Consider the following 22,222-nt stretch of genomic DNA (forward strand, 5'->3'; position numbering starts at 1 on the left):
TGCATTCATTTATTCATTAATGTTGGGTAATGAAGGGAAAGGCCATAAGGACTACAAAACTATATATTATATACTATATATTATATAACAACCCATTTTACATAATATTAATAATACCCATATACAATTATTCCATTAATGCATTATTAATATTCTATATTATTTTACTTAATCCACATTCTTGGATAAACTTAATAATATCATCATATATCTTATTAGCCATATTCCCCAATAAACCGGATAAAGACATGTCATGGTGATTTGCCTTTTTCATTGACTGGAAAAGACGATATCTCTCATTGTTGTATTTGGTACATTGAAGTAGAACATGTTCAACTGTTTCTTGTTGATTACAATGTCTACATTCCCCAGTTGGGTGCTGGCCAATTCTATATAATGTGCTGTTAAGTCCAGTGTGTCCAATTCTAAGGCGTGTTATAATGTTTTCTTCCCTTCGATATCTACTCCCTATTCTCCCGGCATCTACTGATTTTTGTATTTTGTATAAGTGTCTGCCTGCTTCATGGTCATCCCAATACATCTGCCAAACGGATTGTGTGTATTTCCTGATGTATACTCTGGCTTCGGCTTTACTTAACGGAATACATAGTTCTATTTCCTTTTTTCTTATTGATTGTTTAGCCAGAGTATCCACCTTCTCATTTCCCTCCACTCCAGTATGTGCAGGAACCCATATGAATTGTGTAGATATGCCCTTAACTTTCAGATCGTACATTTTGCAGAATATTTTATAGACAATATCCATCCTAGCTGATGACCTGCCGGATTTTATACTTTCTAGTGCTGAAACTGTCCGATGCAATGACACTATTATTTATTTCCATTTCTTCTATCCAATTTAGGGCCAATAATATTGCCAGTAACAAATGCACCTTCCATGTCAATTTTTCATCAAAAGTAAAAAAAAGTGAAGTGATTTGTCACATGTGATACACAGCAGCACAGCACACGGTGCACACAGTGAAATTTGTCCTCTGCATTTAACCATCACCCTGAGTGAGCAGTGGGCAGCCATGACAGGCGCCCGGGGAGCAGTGTGTGGGGACGGTGCTTTGCTCAGTGGCACCTCGGCGGATCGGGATTCGAACCGGCAACCTTCTGTTTACGGGGCCGCTTCCTTAACCGCTAGGCCACCAAACCAAACCCCAAGGAACCTAATAACTTTTACTTGCTCCAGTTGTTGTCTGTACAGATACAAGCAAAGGGGTGACATTTTGTGTCGCCTAGTGAAACAAATAACCTGTGTTTTTGCAATAGATAATTTAAATGCCCATTTATTAGTCCACTTTTCCACTTCATCAATTGCAGCTTGCATTTTATTATTGACATACGGAATATTCCGACCTCTAATCCACAAAGCCCCATCATCAGCATATAAAGATTTCCCTATGTTTTGTTCAACCTGAGTGAATATAATCATTATATTGAATAATAATGGACTACACACACTACCTTGTGGAGTACCATTCTCTACTGTATATATCCTGGAATATTCTTCACCTACCCTCACTTGTATCTTCCTATTAAGTAAAAAGTCCAAAACCCAATTATATGTTCTATCATTAATTCCCATAGTTTTTAATTTTATCAATAGTCCTTCCTTCCAGAGCATATCATATGCCTTCTCCACATCAAAGAAGACTGCGATTACTACTTCTTTGTTGGTCTGTGCTTTCCTTATATCTGACTCAAGACATAATACAGAATCCATAGTATTTCGACCCTTACGAAACCCACTCTGATATGGAGATAAAAGATATCTGCTTTCCAGGAAGTACGTAACTAGTCGAGCATAATTAGTCGAGCATTGATTATTGCTCTTTTTAACTCAAACATGTTAAGCGGCAAATCTAAGGGGTTTTCTGACACATCGTCTTTTTGTAAAGTATTAGGGTATTCCATTAAGGTTCTATTCCTACTCTGTCTGGCCTCTACTGAAAGATTATCAGAGCTATGGACTCTCAAAAATGTCTGAACTAAAAGTTCTGCTTTTTCTGATTGCTAACAGCCGTTTTATCTCTATTGCTCATCACTGGTAACTCATAATTTTTCCTGACCCCCCCATTCTCCTGATCATGCCCCAAACATCTGATAATTGTACTTCTCTCCCTATACTGCAGCAATATTGTCTCCAATATGTACGTTTTTGTGTTTTAATTGTTTTCCTAACTTTTGCTTGAGCCCTTTTTCAAAGCCTCCAGAGTATGATGTTTTTTGAGTTTCCTAAATGCTTTATTTCTTGCTTTTATAACTTCTTTGCACTCGTTATTCCACCAGGGTACACTCTTAGCACGTCTAACCCCTCTGCTTTTAGGTATTATTTCCTCAGCTGACTGAATAATCACATTAACTATTTTTTCATTAAGTGCATCTATATCCCTTTGGTTCTCCTCTTGAAGGGTCACAAATCTTTTTTCACAAATTTCTTTAAAAACGTCCCAATTTACATTCTCTAGTTTCCATCTGGGAATTCCGTTTCCTTTTTTGAAACATATTTCTGTACCAACTTTAATCATTATCGGGTAATGGTCACTCCCTACAGTATTATCTTTTAATACACTCCAAGTGCTAATCCCTGCTATTGAACTAGATACAAATGTTAGGTCAAGTACCGCTTCTGTATTATGTATATTATTATATCGCGTTCCTTCTCCATTACATACTAGATTTTTATCATCAATAAATTCTTCAATAAGTAGGCCGTTTGCATCAGTATTCTTACTCCCCCATAATGAGTTATGCGAGTTAAAATCCCCACACCATATTACGCTATTTTGTGGTGTTCCCACAACCTCTTCTAAAATGCTTTGACTTAGTTTTTCACATGGGTTATAGTAATTTATTATATCTATACATCCTCTTTCTGTCCATATCTTACTTCTGATTGACTCTAAATTTAAATGTATATGTTCTATCCTATATTTCATACCATTCTGTATAAATGTTGCTAGTCCTCCTCCTTTGCCAAATTCTCTGTCCCTTCTAACTATATTGTAACCTTTTATACTAAAGTCTAACTGCGGTTTCATCCATGTCTCCTGTATACACATTACATTTGGTTTGTCTGCTAAATCATCTATATATTTCTTAAACTCTTGACCATTTGCTATTAGGCTTCTGGCATTCCACTGTAGTATAGATAACACCATTATGATGATCCAGCCCATGTCTGAGAGGATTGGGTTTCTTCATTAAGGGTATCTCTGACTGTTTCCCAGGGCAACTCTTTTACGTTTAGATACTTCTCCGCTGATTTCACAATTATTTTGATCCTTTCATTTCGGCTTTTCGTCTGTGCAGAACAATTTATTATTTCCGCCATAAACAATACAAAATCATTCTTCTTCACTATCAGGGTCTCTTCTTTCAATTTATCACATCCTTGACATTTGATCATAATCGAGGTACTATCATTTAAACTTCCAGTCCTGTTTGTTTTTAGCCGTTTAATTTCTTTTACATTTGTATTTGTTATGTTTCGTTTCACATCTTCTACCGATATATTCACCGGGATTCCTGTAACAACTCCTTTTATAAAGTTCCTGCTGTTGGCCTTAGTACATTCCACTCTCTTTCCATTTATCCTGCTCATTTTGATTGCTTTCTCTTGCTGTTTCGAGTCTCTACAAATAATCAACAACAGTCCGTTTCTAAGTATTTCAGCACTCTGTACTTCACCTATTTCTTTATTTAATGCTTTTGTCAACAGTATTGGATTCATACCTTCAAACAAGTCTCCATCATGCATAAGTTTTGCAAACACTTTATATTCCTCTTTCGTTTCTTCTACAGTTGATCCCCTGTCAGAGTTACTTTCATCCGATTTACTCTGTCGCTTCTTTTTCCGTTTATTATTCCTAACCATATCACATTTTTCATAACTCCCGCCACCTACTTCCATCTCTCCTATTTCATTTCCTGATTCGTCACTTCCCTCAGCGCACTCCTGTCCATTCACAGTCCAGTGGTTGCCAACCGCCTTCTCGTCCGCCCCCATCCGCCTTCGGGACGCCATGACTCCACGGTCGCCATAGCGAGTTTCCTCCTGCCCCGGAAGTACTTCTGCTGCCTGCGCCAACCGGGGTCACAATCACAAAATAAAGGTCCGCGTTAAATTCAACCATTCTGCTCTGTTTACCTGCTCCTGGTTAATAAAACTAATTACTAGTTACTGAGTAACAAATGACCCGACGAGCACAAATTAATATCATATAAAAGTATGACCCGTTTATCCTACCAGATATTTACATAAACATAAGGTAGAACATTCAGTACCTGTCTGCATAACATTAAAATATATAATTTAACTCTTTTTAACAATTTAACAATTTTATCATGCATGCAGCATCCAGACCCCTCTGGATGTGGGACATCCTACAGTAACTGTAACCCAATCAGGGGGCAGCGGTGGCCTAGCGGTTAACGAAGTGGCCCGGTAATCAGAAGGTTGCCGGTTCGAATCCCGATCTGCCAAGATGCCACTGAGGTGCCACTAAGCAAAGCACCGTCCCCACACACTGCTCCCCTGGCGCCTGTCATGGCTGCCCACTGCTCACAAAAGGGTGATGGGTTAAATGCAGAGGACAAATTTTCCTTGTGTGCACCGTGTGCTGTGCTGCTGAGTATCACAATTAACAATCACTTCACTTTTTTTTTTTAAATCACAAGTTCGAATCCCGAACCGCCAAGGTGCCACTGAGGTCCCCTTGATGAAGGTCCCGTCCCGTCACACTGCTCCCCGGGTGCCTGTCATGGTGCCCACTGCTCACCAAGGGTGATAAAGTAAAAAATAAAGTGAAGTGATTATCACATGTGATACACAGCAGCACAGCACACGGTGCACACAGTGAAATTTGTCCTCTGCATTTAACCATCACCCTGAGTGAGCAGTGGGCAGCCATGACCGGCGCCCGGGGAGCAGTGTGTGGGGACGGTGCTTTGTTCAGTGGCACCTCAGTGGCACCTTGGCGGATCGGGATTCGAACCGGCAACCTTCTGATTACGGGGTCGCTTCCTTAACCGTTAGGCCACCACTGCCCCTGCCCCTGATGGTTAAACAACAGTGAAAATACTCTATATATTATATTATATAAAGAACAAGATAAAAAACGTAAAATGCCAGATGTGAATGTATAAGGCCACCCTTAACCGCTAGGCCACCACTGGCCCGTTCGGGACAGGGATTGAGCTATCACTAGGAGCTAAGTCTCCTTTCACCAGATTGTTTAAAGCCCTGACAACTTTGGCATAGTCCTTCAAAAATCGCCTATATATCCGTGAAGTCCAAGAATGGTCGAAGCTCTTCAGCTGTCTGAGGCCCCCATCCTCCAGCTATCCTCCAGCTAACATGAGGGGAATGTGGGTGGAGCGCCCCCATCAGGCTAAACATGTGTATGAAAGGGCAAGTGAAGTGATTGTCAGTATGAAACACTGTAGCACAGCACACGGGGTCACAGTGAAAAGTGTCCTCTGTATTTAACCATCAAGCTTGGTGAGCAGTGAGAGCAGTGTGTGGGGACGGGACCTTCACCTTGGCAGATCAGGATTCGTCCAGATGTAGAATCAGTGGTGCTGGTGGATACTGGAACATCAGGTTTCAGTCGTCCCTAAACAGTTTTGGTCTGTTGTCACTCAGGCATGTGAGACTTTAGAAAGTTGTCCAGGGAAGGTATCTGTTGCTAATGGTGGGGAGATGCTGATCGTGAGCAAGTGGAAAGACTTCTTGGTGGCTGAGACCTTGCCGCCAAATGTATATTGATATTACACTTGCTTATTAATTCTCATATTGGGGGGGCCAGAGTGGTCACCGTGGCGGTGGATGTGGTAATTACTCCATATAGTGAGGTGATCACAGCAGGTCCCACGGTCTGCATGTTGGAAACAGCCTCTTCAATAACTGTCCACTGTGACGTTTTGGTGGCCCGTGTGGTTCCAATGCGCGTGATTAATGTGACCGAGGTGACTCGCCTGTTACGACTGATATCGAAGTGGGACACGCTGCAGAAAATTATATGAATTCTGAGGGTCATTCTGTCCAAAATGGACTCATTGGTGCCTTGTTAGACGCCATGCTGTAGCATTTAGCACGGGGTGGAGCCGAGGAAGTGGCATTACCACCGATTCCAGCAGCTGACAACAGGGCTAGAAGAGGCCTTGCCGCACAGGACAGTCCGGTGCGAAGGGAAATGACCCAGGGACGAGGAGGGGGGGGGGGACGTCACGGGGTGAGCAGACAGGTGTTTGGGGGGATTCTACACGTTGGACCTTTCCACCACTACAACTGTAGGACTTTTTCTCTTCTTGGACAAATCGCTCGACCCTGGAAGGCCGTCCCTCTCTGTCTCACTCCTTCCCAAGGTTCCTTCTTTCTTCCTTGTGTGGGGGTGTCGACTGTAGGGCCTGTCAAAGCCCATTGAGACGTACTGTATGTGATTAAGGGCAATATAAGAAATGAACGTTGTTGATGTTAATAATATCTTTAAAAATGCTCTTCAGTGAAACTCTCCGAAAATAACCTGTGATTTTATTGATCCAAGATGATGTTGCAATGTGATGCCATTACTGACCCAGTAATCAGATGTAGCTGTAATGGTTTCACACAGACCCTACCCTGAATACTGGGTCAGCACCGCACATCAGTTTCCAGCCAATGGTGTAGAGATGGAGCTCAGGCCAGAGGACCACCGCAGAGGTCCAGAATGTAGGTTCACTCACAGATTCTCTTCAGTCATTCTACAGGAAAGTAACACCGAAGCTCTGAACATCTCCTGCCCAACATCCTTCCTTCCTCACAGACAGAGCAGCTTCTCAGAACCCGAAGCAGGCGGCTTCCTGCCTGCGCTGGATCTCTGCGCTGCTTCACGTCGAGAGTTCCTCGTGCGAATGAGCTGAGCACCGACTCTCCGGCTTTATTACCTGCGGCCTGCGAATTCCCCCGGGTCTCTCCCCACACTCGATGGGACCGTCCCTACACCACTCATCTGCCCCAGCTCTGCTATCAACCTGCTCTCCACACCATGTCAGATCAGAACACAATACATGAGCAGGAACAGAGATCGCCGTTAAAACTAATTTATCTGAAATGAATAGAGTAGAGGTGAAGACTAATATGAAAGTATTAGAGTGTAGAATTAAAACTGTAATTTGGGATTAACGGCATATAATACAAATTCTGTTTAAACTAATTCATGTGTAACAGTGCAGAGCATCTGAATTTCACAGAATAAAAAGTGTAACTGATGAAGAGTTCAGATTAATTGATGTGTAACAGTGTAGCGTTAAAACAGTTCAAACAGAATTATAAAACAGGAATTCATGCATAATGACGTAGAGTTTTGACTCTAATTGAATAAATGAACAAGTTTGTGTACAACGTGTAGCTTTTCTGTAATTTAGGACATATTTACATTTACAGTATTTACCAGACGTCCTTTATCCAGAGCGACTTACAGTCAGTAGTTACAGGGACAGTCCCCCCCTGGAGACACTCAGGGTTAAGTGTCTTGCTCAGGGACACGATGGTAGTAAGTGGGGTTTGAACCTGGGTCTTCTGGTTCATAGGCGAGTGTGTTACCCACTAGGCTACTAACACCACATATCAACAATGAAGATATTAAATGCCTGTATGACAGGCATGATTCATGTGCAGTAAAGGCCAGCGTCCAGCTGAGACTGCTGGATTTTGACTGGTGGCTTTGGGTGACAGATGCTCACGGGGCCTGTGGTGACCTTCTGGCTGACGTCAAAAAGTCTGATGCTCCCCTCAGATGTCCCTCATTTACATTTATGAATCATTACGTCCCACCAGCGCAGGGAAGGGAAAGTTCTCCTGAGGTGATGGTGGGTGGGGCTTTTCTCTGTCACCAGGATGAAAGTGTCACCATGGAATCCACTAGCATAGATCAGGGTGGCCTTATACATTCACATCTGGCATTTTACAGTTTTTATTTTGTACTCTATATAATATATATATTTTCACGGGCCTGTGGTGACCTAGCGGTGAGGGAAGCGGCCCCGTAATCAGAAGGTTGCCGTTTCAAATCCCGACCCGCCAAGGTGTCACTGAGGTCCCCTTGATGAAGATCCCGTCCCCACACACTGCTCCTGTCATGGTGCCCACTGTCACCAAGGGTGACGGTTAAAGACAGAGGACACATGTCACATCATTTCATAACTCATCTTGATATATATTCACTCGCTCCTTGTATTGTTTTAAATATCAGTACATTTTTGGATAATGGACGTAATGGCACACGCCTCGTTATTAATTCAATTTCCCCCATCAAGACGCTGTTATTTCAGGTATGAATGTACAGCGTGAAAACCCGCCATTCTGACCCTCCGTCATGGGCGTGTCGCCAGCCCGCTCCCCGGGAAACGACGCTGCCGGCGTGATGACGTCAGTACGCTGGCCGACGGCGGCCCGCTGATTGGCGGGCGGAGGAACGCCGCGCCACGTCCGGTGTAGAAGCGTCGCTCCAGGCCGCCGGGGTTCCGCTTGACCGAGGCTCCCCGGCGCTGAGGAGACGCAGCAGCCGGGGCGGTGGGTGGAGGTGAGCGGGTTGATGTTCCGCCAGGAGGTCGGCGTCCCGTCCCCACCTGTTCCGGGACCATGTCCCGCTACGACGTCCCCAGCCTGCTGGACTGGCTCTACGGCGGCGTGGACCCGCAGTTCGCCGGGAACGGAGGTCCCGACTGCGCGGCCTTCCTCCCGCCGCGCCAGCGGGCCGCGGAGAGCCTGCTGATCGGCCTGGTGGCCGCGGCCGAGGTGGCCGTGGCCCTGCGGAGGATCCGGCTGAGCGCGGAGCCCCGGGAGGTCGGCGGGAGCCGGGAGGACAGCGTGGGCCGGAACGTGCTGCTGGTGGCGCTGTGTCTGACGTTCGGCGTGGAGGTCGGGTTCAAGTTCGCCACCAAGACGGTGATTTACCTGCTGAACCCGTGTCACGTCATCACCATGATCCAGGTGAGGAGGGGACATCACCGGCCGCTTCCTTCCCCACCTTCTCCTCATACTACAAATAGGACATCTAGGTCTTACTTTGGATTCTTCAAAATGGACAAATCTTGGTCTCCAGAAGCACCAGAGTCGGGGCGTCCAGACGTTTGACTGGGGGTGTATACTGTGGGTTCAGGGGTTATTCACTCTGTCATATTGCATTTACATTTACAGCATTTACCAGACACCCTTATCCAGAGCGACTTACAGTCAGTAGTTACAGGGACAGTCCCCCCCTGGGGACACTCAGGGTTAAGTGTCTTGCTCAGGGACACGATGGTAGTAAGTGGGGTTTGAACCTGGGTCTTCTGGTTTGTAGGCGAGTGTGTTACCCGCTAGGCCACCACCACCCACTTAAGTTCATGTACACGCAGGGTGGGAATATTTAGGACCTTGTGCTCTATGTAAAGAGGAAAATGATTATAACAAAATGTAAGGCGTTTTCCCGCTGTGTGTGTGTGTGTGTGTGTGTGTGTGTGGGAGGGTGAAGGTGAAGTGGGCGGGGTGAAGGTCCTCCCCAGATAGAATAAGAAGTGTATTAGATGTATGTTTTAACGCTGCCATTTCTGCTGAGAATTAATGAGACCTTGACTCGGTAGATCTTCCTGCTGGCCTGTCCCCCCTGCAGAACAGCCATGGTGGTGTTCAGGTTAGTCCCGCCCCGCCCCGCCCAGCCTCATACACACAGCATGTCCACATTCATTCCTGGCTCTCACCTGCATCATGTTGTTAGGCTGCAGGTACACATGCTGAACGGAGCCCTGCTGGCGCTGCTGTTTCCTGTGGTCAACACACGCCTGGTGAGACAACAGCCCACAGTCACATGCAGAATGACAGGCGCCCGGGGACCTCAGGGGCCCCTCCTGATTACGAGTGTAAATGTACGTAACTGTGCGTGTGTCGTCAGTGAAGAGCTTCCTTCCCGTTCCTCTGCTCCTGCAGCTGCCCTTTGAGAAGGAGATCTATTACATCCAGCACTCCATGCTCTACCTGGTGCCCATCTACCTGCTCAGGAGAGGAGGTGAGTGCACGAATGGAACAGTCATGTGACCCGAGGAGACCTGTTGCGATTGTGGTGTCTTTCTTTGTCTCGAGGTGTGTATAAACCAGAGCCCCTGAGGGACATGTCCTGGGCTCTACTGTCTACGGGCATCCTGTTCCTTTACCACTTCCTGTTCCTGCAGGGCCTGGGGCTGGTAAGGCCACACCCACACCACGCCGACAGACAGTTATGCTGCGTTCGATGATTGTGGAGAAGTTAATGATGGAGTAAAGCTGGAGTGAAAAGTGACTACTGGTCCATGTTGTAGTAAAGCTACCTGCTGTGAATGTTTTCCTAATGTTCTTGCAATGTTTGCTTTTGTGCAATTACAAAGTCCATGGAATGTTCTCTGAATCTTGGAACATTCTGTTTAAACGGGGGCCCTCTGCCCCCCAACATACACGCAAATATTAAACATATCAAGAATGTTGCTCTCCAGTATCGACACCCGTCCTCCAACCCGAGGATTAATAGTCAGTTTACGTTTTTAATTTCTCCTCCGCGACTTCGCCAGGAAAAGTCGAGACGTGATGAGCTCGGATTGACAGTATTATGAATGAATAAAACGTGGAAGCAGCAGGCACATCGAGGACATCAAGTTCACGTCACACAGATGTTCCACTTGTCTGGCCCACCTTAAATACTGCAGGCTGCAATACTATTTATTTTCCACGGAAATGTCCATACTCACCATAAATCTATGTGCACATGAGCAAAGTTCCCAGGTCCTCAGTCCCCCGTGACAGACAGGGGACACTTGATACCATTTCTAATAGTTCAGGATGTTGAGGGGACGCAGATCATCACCATATACAGATTTAAAACGCTGAACTAGAACCCCTGCAGGTGCAATACGGGTACTGCGGCCTGCCGAGCGGTATTTAAGATGGAACGGCGGCCTGCCGAGCGGTATTTAAGGTGGAACCGCAGCCTGTCGAGCAGTTTATATGGTGGTAGTAGCCTAGGGGGTAACACACTGGCCTGTGGACCAGAAGACCCGGGTTCAAACCCCACTCAGCCTGCCGAGCGGCCTTTAAGGTGGAACGGCGGCCTGCCGAGCGGCCTTTAAGGTGGAACGGCGGCCTGCCGAGCGGCCTTTAAGGTGGAACGGCGGCCTGCCGAGCGGTATTTAAGGTGGAACCGCAGCCTGTCGAGCAGTTTATATGGTGGTAGTAGCCTAGCGGGTAACACACTGGCCTGTGGACCAGAAGACCCGGGTTCAAACCCCACTCAGCCTGCTGAGCGGTATTTAAGGTGGAACGGCGGCCTGCCGAGCGGTATTTAAGGTGGAACAGCGGCCTGCCGAGCAGTTTATATCGTGGTAGTAGCCTAGCGGGTAACACACTGGCCTGTGGACCAGAAGACCCGGGTTCAAACCCCACTCAGCCTGCCGAGCGGCCTTTAAGGTGGAACGGCGGCCTGCCGAGCGGCCTTTAAGGTGGAACGGCGGCCTGCCGAGCGGCCTTTAAGGTGGAACGGCGGCCTGCCGAGCGGTATTTAAGGTGGAACCGCAGCCTGTCGAGCAGTTTATATGGTGGTAGTAGCCTAGCGGGTAACACACTGGCCTGTGGACCAGAAGACCCGGGTTCAAACCCCACTCAGCCTGCTGAGCGGTATTTAAGGTGGAACGGCGGCCTGCCGAGCGGTATTTAAGGTGGAACAGCGGCCTGCCGAGCAGTTTATATCGTGGTAGTAGCCTAGCGGGTAACACACTGGCCTGTGAACCAGAAGACCCGGGTTCAAACCCCACTCAGCCTGCCGAGCGGCCTTTAAGGTGGAACGGCGGCCTGCCGAGCGGCCTTTAAGGTGGAACGGCGGCCTGCCGAGCGGCCTTTAAGGTGGAACGGCGGCCTGCCGAGCGGTATTTAAGGTGGAACCGCAGCCTGTCGAGCAGTTTATATGGTGGTAGTAGCCTAGGGGGTAACACACTGGCCTGTGGACCAGAAGACCCGGGTTCAAACCCCACTCAGCCTGCCGAGCGGTATTTAAGGTGGAACCGTGGCCTGCCGAGCGGTATTTAAGGTGGAACGGCGGCCTGCCGAGCGGTATTTAAGGTGGAACGGCGGCCTGCCGAGCCTGCCCATGTTGCCCATATCAAAAACCGCCACTGGCCAGTAGGATTTCTCCCATTTTCACACCCTCCATGTGACCCAGCACAGCAGTAACTCTGTTCCCTCACCAGATCACAGAGGTCAACCTGAACAACATGCTGTGCCCGGCTGTGTCCGACCCGTTTTATGGGCCCTGGTACCGAGTTTGGGCGACGGGTCACCAGACGCTGCTGACGCTGCTGCATGGGAAGGTGCTGACACTGTTGTCACAGCACACAGGCCCCGCCTTCCGCTACATGTTCGACCCCACCCACCTCAGAAGCAAGAAGCTGGACTGACCGGCCTTTCCCTCCCTTCCATGTGGCCGGACAGTTTGGAGGAAGTCGCCATTCTGTTCATTTCATGTTACGTAAATTTAATGTGAACTTTTGTTACAATTACACTCCAAGTGAAGCGGCCAAGTTCCTCGCCGCCATTCGACCTTTAACCCTTTTTACATTCCCTCCACAGGTCAGTTGTGTACGTTCAGTAGAGATGTTTCAGATTTACTGATCTTTCATTTTATCCTGTTCGTTTCTCTACTGGTCTGTGTGGGATTCTAGAATAAAGAGACAGACGCAGGTGCTTTCTGCTTTTGTTTTATTGGATAAATGATTTTAAAAGGGAATAACAATAATGTTTAAAACTACACCATCGCCACTGCCATACTGCACACAACCCCCCACCCCACACCTATTTTTTATTATTTTATTTTTTCTCTTTTAACGTACTAGCAGGATAAATGCCTGTTTCAAGTGTCATAATCATCACCAACCACCACACCAACAGCGGTTCACCAGGGGAAAGGAGAGAAAGTCCTAGAGCTTGCTTCTCACGCCTCGTCTTTCACCAGAAAGAAGAATCAAACCCAGATAAACGGATGAAGGAACGGGGGCTACACCAGGCAGCCGTCCAACATAGAAAACCAGGAAAAGAATTAGAAACTAGATCCAAAATATTTCTCAAAAGAATCAGATCTGATGTACAAAAACAGTCATAGTTTCTTTTTTTCCTCCTTTTCTTATCGCATATTTTCTTACAAAATGTTCTTTTCAAGCACACGTTTATTGTTGAACTTCATGTATTATTAATAGTAATGATTATTTCCTCTTTTTTAACATCTATCAGTGCGATTGTTTACCAGTGCAGCTACTGGGTCCAGAGTACAGAAGAGGCTTTTTTCAATTCTTCTTTAATGGCATAAAAAATAAGGATCAACACATTTCTGTAGAAAGTAGAACTGCTGGTCTTTAGGAAAACACATTTAGAAACCCATAAATCTAAGAGGCACGCTATGGGATTTTCTTAAATTAAAAAAAAATATATAATAATTATGGAGAAAAACAAATTGCAACCAGAGATCATGAGGCTCAGATATTATGAGATGAGGTTCCTCCATTGCAGTTCGGTTGCGGAACTCAAGTCTGACGTCGTATAAAATGATTAAAAAAGAGAAGAGCGCAGCGCTGCAGGAGTTTGGAAGGACAGGAAGGCAGGGGAGGAGCAGCAGTCTGGCCGGAGGCATCTTTGGTTCGGTCAACAAAGGACACGTTCCAAACGGGTGGAGTTGATCCCGCCGTGAGACGATTGGAGAAATGAATGGATGGTGTTGGGGGGGAAGAGCGGTGGTCCGTTCATCCAGTCGGCGATCAGGAAAGACGCCAATGACCGAGAAACCGATCGAAACTGCGTTACGGTTCCTAGTGGCCAATCATCCGGCCTGCGTCAGTGTAAAACCAGACGTGGTGGAGACTAGAGGGGCGTGGCCAGGCAGCCCCCAGGGGCGGAGCTTCTGACTCCATGTCCTTTCAAACCTGCAGATTTTTTTGATGTTTTTAATGTTATCGTTACACCGGTAGGAAAAACCTGTAAAACAGATCTGCATATATCAGGATTAACAATAAAAGTCTGATATGATCGATGAGTCCGCATGACCAGTCACATGTCACTGTGACCGCCCCCACAGGAGGTCCAGTAGCACCATTTTAACCGTTCTCTTGGTTGGTCGTGTCCTCTGCCAGTAGAAGATGCATGCCGTGGAGAAACAGCTCATATTCAGACATGCAACAGAAACCCACTCCGCCACACGGGTTCGAATTCACTTGCTGGACTTAGTTTTGCAGCAGAAAAAATATTCAGTTTGTGCTGTTTGCCCATGGAGCCAAAAAGAGACCTGGACTGCAGTAACCCGCACACCGCAGAAGAGGCGGACAGTTCTTCAGCCCATGTTCGTCCGTAAGGCAACAGAACCAAATAGAGCGTGGTTAAAGTCTCAGGGAACATTAGGGTTGCTGTGGATGGAACCGTAAGCCCTTAACTTTGTGCATAATGCCTGAACCAAGAAGCCATTTTGAAGAGCAGGCTCAAGGGCGGAAAAAAAAAAAACGTGTTCTCAGCAACATGTCGCATCCTGTAAACACTGACCTTGACCCTTCACCTCAAACAAGCTGCTGACCAGTCCAACCTCAACACCGAAGAGAATATGGCTTAAAGTTCCGAATCGTCTCCACGTACCTACGGACAATAAAGGACTAACATCGATCAAGACGCGCGATCTGGAGTCATGTGGTGTCCCCACACACTGCTCACCAAGGGTTGTGGTTAAATACACAGGACACGTTGCACAATGTCACCGTGTGCTGCGCTGTATCACTATGACAATAACTTCACTCTTACGGGAAATATTATGGCATCTCCAGATTTCAGACGTCAGAACGACTAGGAGGAGGAACAGGAACACGCTGCTAGATCACCCTTCATCAGCCAATCAGAAGCTGAGGCCTCAATCTTATAGTACTAAACACAACACACAATATCCCACGTATTAATTACTACTTAAAAAATAACTAATGCTGAACATAAACAACATAAAAGCATTTCCTACTTTATTAGTCCTTCTCAAGTGACTCACTTTCCATCCACAGTCTCAAAAACCTGATAAGAATTCATTTCAGGGAGAAAGAAAATTTTGTAGAATATTTTTTAGTTTTTTTTTTTTTCGTTTTGAGAATAACACAAATGGGTTAATATAAAGATAAATGCTGCAAAACTAAATATAAATCAAGGATAAAAAGGGAAGATTTCTGGTCTTCAGAATCGTAAATGATGCGTATGCTGCCATCCCCGTTGCCATGCCACCAGTGAACTAGCACGGCAACGGAAACTATCATCATAAAATGGTACAGTAGTAGAGATAGCTAGACCATGTGGGGGCGGGCTCTCCAGGGAAGAGGTCGGCGGTGACGTCCAGGGACTGGTCATGCGGCTCGCTGTCAGGAATAATGGTTGTATGGGGGGAGCGGGTGGCCGATGCCATTCTGGTAGTGATGGTGCTGGCGATGGGCGATGTACTCTGCGTAGCTCATCGTCATCTTCTCACTACGGTACCTAAAGACACACCGATGACAAGAGGCTCAGAGGCTTCGTGGATGACTTTTGAGGAGCGGGTAGTCATTATGACGACATGAGGACATTTCTCAGGTGGTGGACACGTCCGCTCACCTGGTCAGTTTAATGGTATTCCTGAAGTCGTTGGTGATGGGAGCTTTGTAACCTCCCTTTCTCAGTAAGGAATCTATGGTCTGAATGTGGTCCCATCCTGTAAAGCACGTCGAGGCTGTGAAAGCGGCCGTGAGAGGGGAGAAGGTCAGACAGATCTTTATCCTACCTTGCTCCTTGGCAACCTCTGGCAGGTAGGTGGCGGTGCGTTTTGATCCTTTTTCATTGAAAAACTCAATTCTAATGCCGTGAACACCAACCTGCAGGAAAAGAGTCCATGTTAGCTCAAGGCTCCACTTACTTACCTGGACCTCTGACCCTCGGGATGGTGCAGCATACAGCTGTAAGGAGGAGGACTCTGAACAAGTCTCTCTCACCTCCCAGTCAAGGTAATCACCCACGTCCTCAAAATTGGTGAGCAGGGAAACGGAGCAGAGGAGGCGGGGCAGCTCGTCCCTCGTCATTGGTGGGAAGCGACTGTCCTTAAGGGCACTGTGGGGACACACACAGACTTAATCAGATTACACAGACTAGTTGAAAATAGTGACAGAGCATTTCTCTCACGCACACACATACCAGAGCTTTCCCTGAAATGTCCTCAAAAGGACTCCAAGTCATTTAAAGATCCCCTGTGGGTCCAGTCGAGACCAAGTACATGGTCCATGCCGTGTATGATTGTGCATGTGACAAATAAAATGTGAATTTTGAAGTAAGAGCAGCAGGAGGGACGTTACATGAAGTTATAAACGAGAAGAGGCCATTCAGCCCATCAGGCTGACTTGAAGGGACCCGATCGTTTCATTTTGGCCTCAACCCCTTCAGAGGGGCCGCAGCTTAGCGTGGTTTAGAAATAATTAACAATAATAATGGTCCTAGAACGGAACATCCATCTAACCAGCCAGTGTTGGATCCAGGATCCATTTTTAAATCTTTTCCGTAGCTGGAGGATCAGGTCCACCTCCCCTTTATAAAAGTGTGTTACGTCAGCATGATTCCCCCAAATTTAACCGCCCTCCTCCACTTTAAATCGCCTCGTAATGTCCCACCAGAGCCACGAGACTTCCTCCTTTTAGACTCAAGTTCACTGTTCCCAGGCTGTGTCTGAGGGACAGCTCCGTTCCCCTGAAGGCAACTACACGTGGATCACAGCGCAGGAAGTATACTCGATCAATACTCGATCAATACTCGCAGTGATGAGAGTTCCGGAGCGGTCACTCAAATACCTGAAGCCCCGCCCACACGAGAGATCTCAGGCAGCATTAACATAACGATGGGAAGTAGAGGTTCATCAGAGAGGTGTGAAAGGCCAGCCATTTGTTTGGGGTCCCTCGCTTTGTCTTTTGTCGAGCGACGACACCCTCCAGACAGGAGACGCCAAGGGCGTGACCGGGCGGAAACGACAAATTCTGATTGGTCTGTGGCAACTTCCTGGGAGTTTTCTCTTGTGGTCTCTGGGCACTTTTTTCCTTTCCATCGGGGACGGAGGGTCTTCCTCTTTACCTGCTTTTCTCCTGGCATTTTTCTTGGGGTTTCCCTGTAACATTGGTACCTTTTTACAGACAATATTTCCATGTAACTGCAATAGTAATTCGCTAAAAAAGCCAGAAGCGAAGCGAGAGTGGAAAAGCGAGATGTGAAGCACAGCACACTGTGACACGGTGAAGCAGTGTGTGGGGACGGTGCCCCAGACATAGCCTAGCACTTATGAAACTTGTCTTCGGCACAGGCAGCCGGGGTTCGAGTCTCGCCACGTTCACTTGGGGGCGGTAGTGGCCCGGCATGTACCAAACCCCACTTCCTCGTAGGGGTGTTGAAATGAAGCGCATGAGCGGTGCTGCACAGCGTAAAGGACGTTGCTTGGGGACTTTCTGGCAGCGGGAGTAAAACTCTGGTTATAAAGTAGCGGCGGCAGTGACTGATCTGAGTACAGCCGTGCGGCGCGGCACCCAGCGGCCTAGCGGTTAGGGAAGCTGCCCCGTAGTCAGAAGGTTGCCACTCCCCAGGCACTGAAAGTGAAGTATTGATCGCTTGTTCTCGGCCCGCGGCCATTCGTTCAACTCTGACCGCTGCGCTGTGACGTATTTTCAGCGTTCTTTATACCTCGGAACACACAAGTGAAGTGGAGATGGAGGAAAAGCCGATCTACAGCACGACTACCATCTTACCTGCAGATTTCTCCTGCTGAGGCATGAAGACGCATGCTGTCAGAATCCCGACCTCTAATTTTACATTTCAACGTCATATTTTCGTTAGATGTTAGAAATCTAATCTGATTCCACATTTCTCTGCCTTTTGTGGCATCAGAGGAGTGCGGACTGAACGCAGACCGTGTTTCTGCTTGTTGAAGCAAATCGAGACGTACGAGACCTGAACTCGTATTTGAACACATCGTGTGACTTAGTAAAAAACTTACGGGCTGCATTGTGATGCATCGATATGGAGGCATTGATCATCGTAATCAAATCGTGAGACCAGTGAATGTTCACACCTCCACCTGAGCAGGACACTTAACCCTGAGTGTCTCCAGGGGGGGACTGTCCCTGTCACTACTGACTGTAAGAACCCAGCAAGCCAAAAACTGAGCAGTCATAGATTTATATTCTAACAGACATTTTTACATAAAATAGTACGTGCAATACGGGGTCACATGGGGTGACTAGTTACAGGGTGGTAGTAGCCTAGTGGGTAACACACTCTCCTATGAACCAGAAGTCAAATGACTCGCCTATGAACCAGGGTTCAGGGGGGACTGTCCCTGTAATACTGATTGTAAGTCGCTCTGGATAAGGGCGTCTGGTAAATACTGTAAATGTAGTTATTTAATCTTCACCGTCGTCATCGTCACACATCCAGTCGTAACCCGGCACTGATTCATTTGACCTACCTGGTAAGGGTGTACTCCCTGAGTCCTGAGTGCAGGTTCATGGCAGAAAATGTTCCTATGCAGCCCCGCAAGCGCTTGTCCCGCCCAATTTTCCAGGTGACGAACAGCGGACTGCGGAGACAGTAGACAGCCAACGTTAACACTTGAAAAGTACCGCAGCGCCCCCTATTGTTGCTCTTCAACATCTTGATGGAGAAATAGAAACCACAATCTTACTTATTACAATGTAAACTGTGATTTTTTTTTACTTGTTTGATAATAATACATTTTATGTACGGTGGTGGTGGCCTAGCAGGTAACACACTCGTCTATGAACCAGAAGACCCAGGTTCAAACCCCACTTACTACCATTGTGTCCCTGAGCAGGACACTTAACCCTGAGTGTCTCCAGGGGGGGACTGTCCCTGTAACTACTGATTGTAAGTCACTCTCAATAACTGTAAATGTCCTAGAGCACTTTTAAAGTTAATCAAGGTTCCTTTACATAAAAGTGAAAGTGAAGTGATTGTCATTGTGAAACACTGCAGCACAGCACACAGTGACACGTGTCCTCTGTATTTAACAGTGGGCAGTGGGGACAGTGGGCACCATGACAGGCACCCTGGGAGCAGCGTGTGGGGACGGGACCTTCATCAAGGGGACCTCAGTGGCACCTCGGGGGATCGGGATTCGAACCGGAAACCTTCTGGTTACGAGGCCGCTTCGTTACCCGCTACACTAACTCTCTGCACAGGCTGCCAACCAGATGCCAGATTGCTTTGGCATCTTTTTTGACATCTACCGTGCTGGTGCACCGTACAATAGTTTATAGCGTTTGTCAGGAATAACTACTTTGGTGGATTTGGTGGCCTGTGGCAGCAGGACTGAAGAAAATGTGGAAAACAAGGAGGGCGAAACGGTCCTGAGGTCATTACGATGCCTCAGGAGACACGTGTTCGTGGCCTGATGTGTTCCTCACATTTTCTATGTAGTTCCTTTACACTGAACCAGGAAACCAGGAAAAATTCCAAAAAATTTTTGTGGCCATTAGCCACAATAATAAAAATTGTATTAAAAAAATTAAGCCAAAGAGAAATGTCTGCATTTGAAATGAAAAAGGTACCCAGGTCCCCCCACCCATCAGGACCTTGCGTGGAGGGAGAACTTTAGAGCCAGCTCTACATCGTACTGAAGTGAGGGTCGGGTGGGAAGCTCCCTTAAGTGTCCTCCTGTCCCCTTTGTCGATATCAGATTGTGAGTGAGTCCACCTCCTCCGTACTCCGGCCACTGGAAGCTTGGTCCGGACGTGTCCTGCAGACCTGCATCTCGCCTGATCTGGCTGTGGAGGTGCTGCCTCAGGAAGACCCGCCGAGTCCTATAAATACGCTGCTAATTCAACAAATCCTCCCTCATGCGAGTAAACAGACTTCAGGCTCATCCGATGGCAGCGTCCACGCGCAAGAACTCATCCTGAAGCCAGTTCTAACAGCATGCACATTTATTCTGCAAACGTAGCACGTAAGATCCAGTCTACTCTGTCTGGAAGTCAGAGTTCCATTATGGAAGTAGCTTCGTCTGCTAAATTACACCATTTAATAACCCAACTACGAATTTGGAGTCAAAAGAGAATTTTCTAAAACTTTATTTCACTTCTGACTTGTAATTTCCTCAGCATAACCCCATTAGAGATGTTCTGCCTCCATGGAACAGACTTGGGAGAGAAGTAAAGACCTCCAGCTCCTTCCACTGCTTCCTGACCTTCATACTCAAAAAACCCAACTCCTATCAGAAGCAGGACTACGGTTAACATGTCCTGCTTCTACTGGACCTGTAATCTGACCTCCAAGGTGACAATCACCTCACAAAAACACAGAAATCCCAATCCGGCAGAGATTTGGATGAGAAGGGTGTCTGGAATGGGCTGTTAACGGTGGAAGAACATATCTAATGGAACCCTTCACTGGCTATTTCATTATCTTATTACAGCGCTAGTACAGTATTTACTGCACCAGGGTTCGTTATTTCAAGTTTGGATGTGAAGGTTTTCATGGAAAAACAACAAAAAATATCTAAACGTTGGAATGTTGGCGCACGTTATACAAGTACAATATTAACAGCGTAATTATTAAACAGATTAATTAAAACATGCGGGCCGGCTGCTGAAAACGAGGCGGCCGCCAGCGCCCCCTGCCGCATGGGCGTGTTCGGAGCCCCGGGCTTTATGGCGGTCCGGTCGGCGGGGACCGTCGGAACGGAACCGGCGCCTACAGCCGGGCTTGTGGACGGTAACCCCGCACCGCGACGCCCTGTAATGGCGGCGGCTTTACTCACTACGGGTCGTTGGTGAAGCGGGGCGTTCGGGGCGGCTGGTATCCGTACAGATGACAATAAAGCACGTCGAAACAGAAGCAGCACATCTCCGCAGAAACCACCATCTTCCGCCCGGCGCTGGCGGGGCCGGGTCCGGGGCTGAGGTTGGGGGAGAGGCCGGCGGTGTTGTAGCCTCCCGGGGCCGCGGACAGAGCGCTGGTGCCGGTGCCGCCGCCGCCGCCGCCGCCGCTGCCCCCAGGACCTCCGAGGCCGTTCACTCGGTTCACGCTCCCGGCCGCGACGCCGGAGGACGAGCCCAGGCCCAGGTCCGACCCGCAGTGTCCCGTCGCGGCGGACCCGCTCCCCGCCCCGCCGGGACCCCCCGCCCCAGGGGATCCCGACAACTTCTGCTTCTTCACCCCGCAGCACCCGGCCGCCATCTTGGAACAATCTGCACCGACACACCGCTTCCGACCCATCACCGTCACCGCGGGAAGGGCGGGGCTACACGCCGACCAGACGTACAAATCCCCCTACGTCAGCACGTACGACGCACGACGCTCCGCCTCCCCCGCTCCGCGGAACGCGGGCTGCGCTTCCGACTCCGGCCGCAGGGGGCAGGACGAGGAGGGACCGCAAAGTCACGCAGGCGTCGCCGTCCAAGTGTCCAGGCTACGCAGGAGGCGTACGCGGCGCGACGGCCAGCTGTGAACCGCTGCAAGTCGCAGATAAATGTCCGAGAAACAGGCTCCCGTGTCCCCGCAGCGGTGCGAGGCGTGGCGAGGCGAGGCGGCGGGCAGCCCCGTCTTCCTGTGTGGGAGGCTGGAGCTACAGACCGCGGCAGCCGCACGTCTCAGCCCGGTCCCGGCAGCCGATCCCCGCACCGACGCAGTCAAAATGGCTGTGGACGCTGCAGGCTGCGGTCTGCCAGACGAGGGTCATGTTAACCGTCCTGTCGCCCGCTGTCACCCCGCCAAAGGCGCGCATGTTCCGCCGGAGTCTCCGACTCTCGGTACCCGGCGGCGGCGGCGGCGGCTCCACGGACCCTCGGTTCCCCGCGAATGGAGAATCCACGACGTTCCTTACGCTCGGTGCGTATCTCCCCTCCTGGGTCATCAAATCTGGATTCTCAGCTGCGGCTACGGACGAAATGTGCTGCGCGCAGGAGCGCAAATCCCGCAAAGAGACGAATCAGCAGCGAGAGGCTTTCCTGCCCCGGGCGGTGTCACCCCCGCCGGAGCTCCTGACATGACGGCCATCTGACCCCGCAGCAGTTACTGTTCACAAGCACACGTTCATATTCATGCAAACATGAGTCAAGAAGTTGATGGAAAGTTTCGTGATGAATCTGGCTGCTGGGGGGCAGTAGACACTGGACCGGGGGACAGTCCCTGTAAACACCG

The 22,222-nt window shown here is 48.3% G+C and overlaps 2 protein-coding genes across 2 annotated transcripts; one reads left to right on the plus strand and one right to left on the minus strand.

Moving 5' to 3' along the window:
• The first annotated feature begins 8,481 nt into the window (after positions 1-8,481).
• On the plus strand, positions 8,482-12,733 carry tmem164 (transmembrane protein 164). Its single transcript, XM_028968676.1, has 6 exons — positions 8,482-8,983; positions 9,616-9,665; positions 9,750-9,816; positions 9,959-10,037; positions 10,112-10,212; positions 12,241-12,733. The coding sequence occupies exons 1-6, from the start codon at positions 8,633-8,635 to the stop codon at positions 12,445-12,447; spliced, it is 855 nt and encodes a 284-aa protein (XP_028824509.1). The 5' UTR covers positions 8,482-8,632; the 3' UTR covers positions 12,448-12,733.
• Positions 12,734-13,323: 590 nt separating this feature from the next.
• Positions 13,324-21,856, minus strand: ammecr1 (AMMECR nuclear protein 1). Its single transcript, XM_028968677.1, has 6 exons — positions 20,841-21,856; positions 18,531-18,641; positions 16,024-16,138; positions 15,816-15,906; positions 15,650-15,746; positions 13,324-15,535 (listed from the first exon to the last, which is right to left on the minus strand). The coding sequence occupies exons 1-6, from the start codon at positions 21,296-21,298 to the stop codon at positions 15,421-15,423; spliced, it is 987 nt and encodes a 328-aa protein (XP_028824510.1). The 5' UTR covers positions 21,299-21,856; the 3' UTR covers positions 13,324-15,420.
• Between the last annotated feature and the right edge of the window lie 366 nt (positions 21,857-22,222).

This window comes from Denticeps clupeoides, unplaced genomic scaffold, assembly GCF_900700375.1.
Source record: "Denticeps clupeoides unplaced genomic scaffold, fDenClu1.1, whole genome shotgun sequence".
Taxonomy (NCBI): Eukaryota; Metazoa; Chordata; class Actinopteri; order Clupeiformes; family Denticipitidae; genus Denticeps; species Denticeps clupeoides.

What these genes read in the sequence shown, in the direction of transcription:
- tmem164 (XM_028968676.1), top strand. Translation starts at nt 8,633, where the DNA reads ATGTCCCGCTACGACGTCCCCAGCCTGCTGGACTGGCTCTACGGCGGC. An exon ending in ACAGCCATGGTGGTGTTCAG is followed by an intron (nt 9,666 to 9,749) that starts GTTAGTCCCGCC and finishes TCATGTTGTTAG; the next exon opens with GCTGCAGGTACACATGCTGA. An exon ending in TCCTGCAGGGCCTGGGGCTG is followed by an intron (nt 10,213 to 12,240) that starts GTAAGGCCACAC and finishes TTCCCTCACCAG; the next exon opens with ATCACAGAGGTCAACCTGAA.
- ammecr1 (XM_028968677.1), bottom strand. Translation starts at nt 21,298, where the DNA reads ATGGGTCGGAAGCGGTGTGTCGGTGCAGATTGTTCCAAGATGGCGGCC. An exon ending in CGCTTCACCAACGACCCGTA is followed by an intron (nt 18,642 to 20,840) that starts GTGAGTAAAGCC and finishes CTGTCTCCGCAG; the next exon opens with TCCGCTGTTCGTCACCTGGA. An exon ending in AGGGAGTACACCCTTACCAG is followed by an intron (nt 16,139 to 18,530) that starts GTAGGTCAAATG and finishes GTGTCCCCACAG; the next exon opens with TGCCCTTAAGGACAGTCGCT.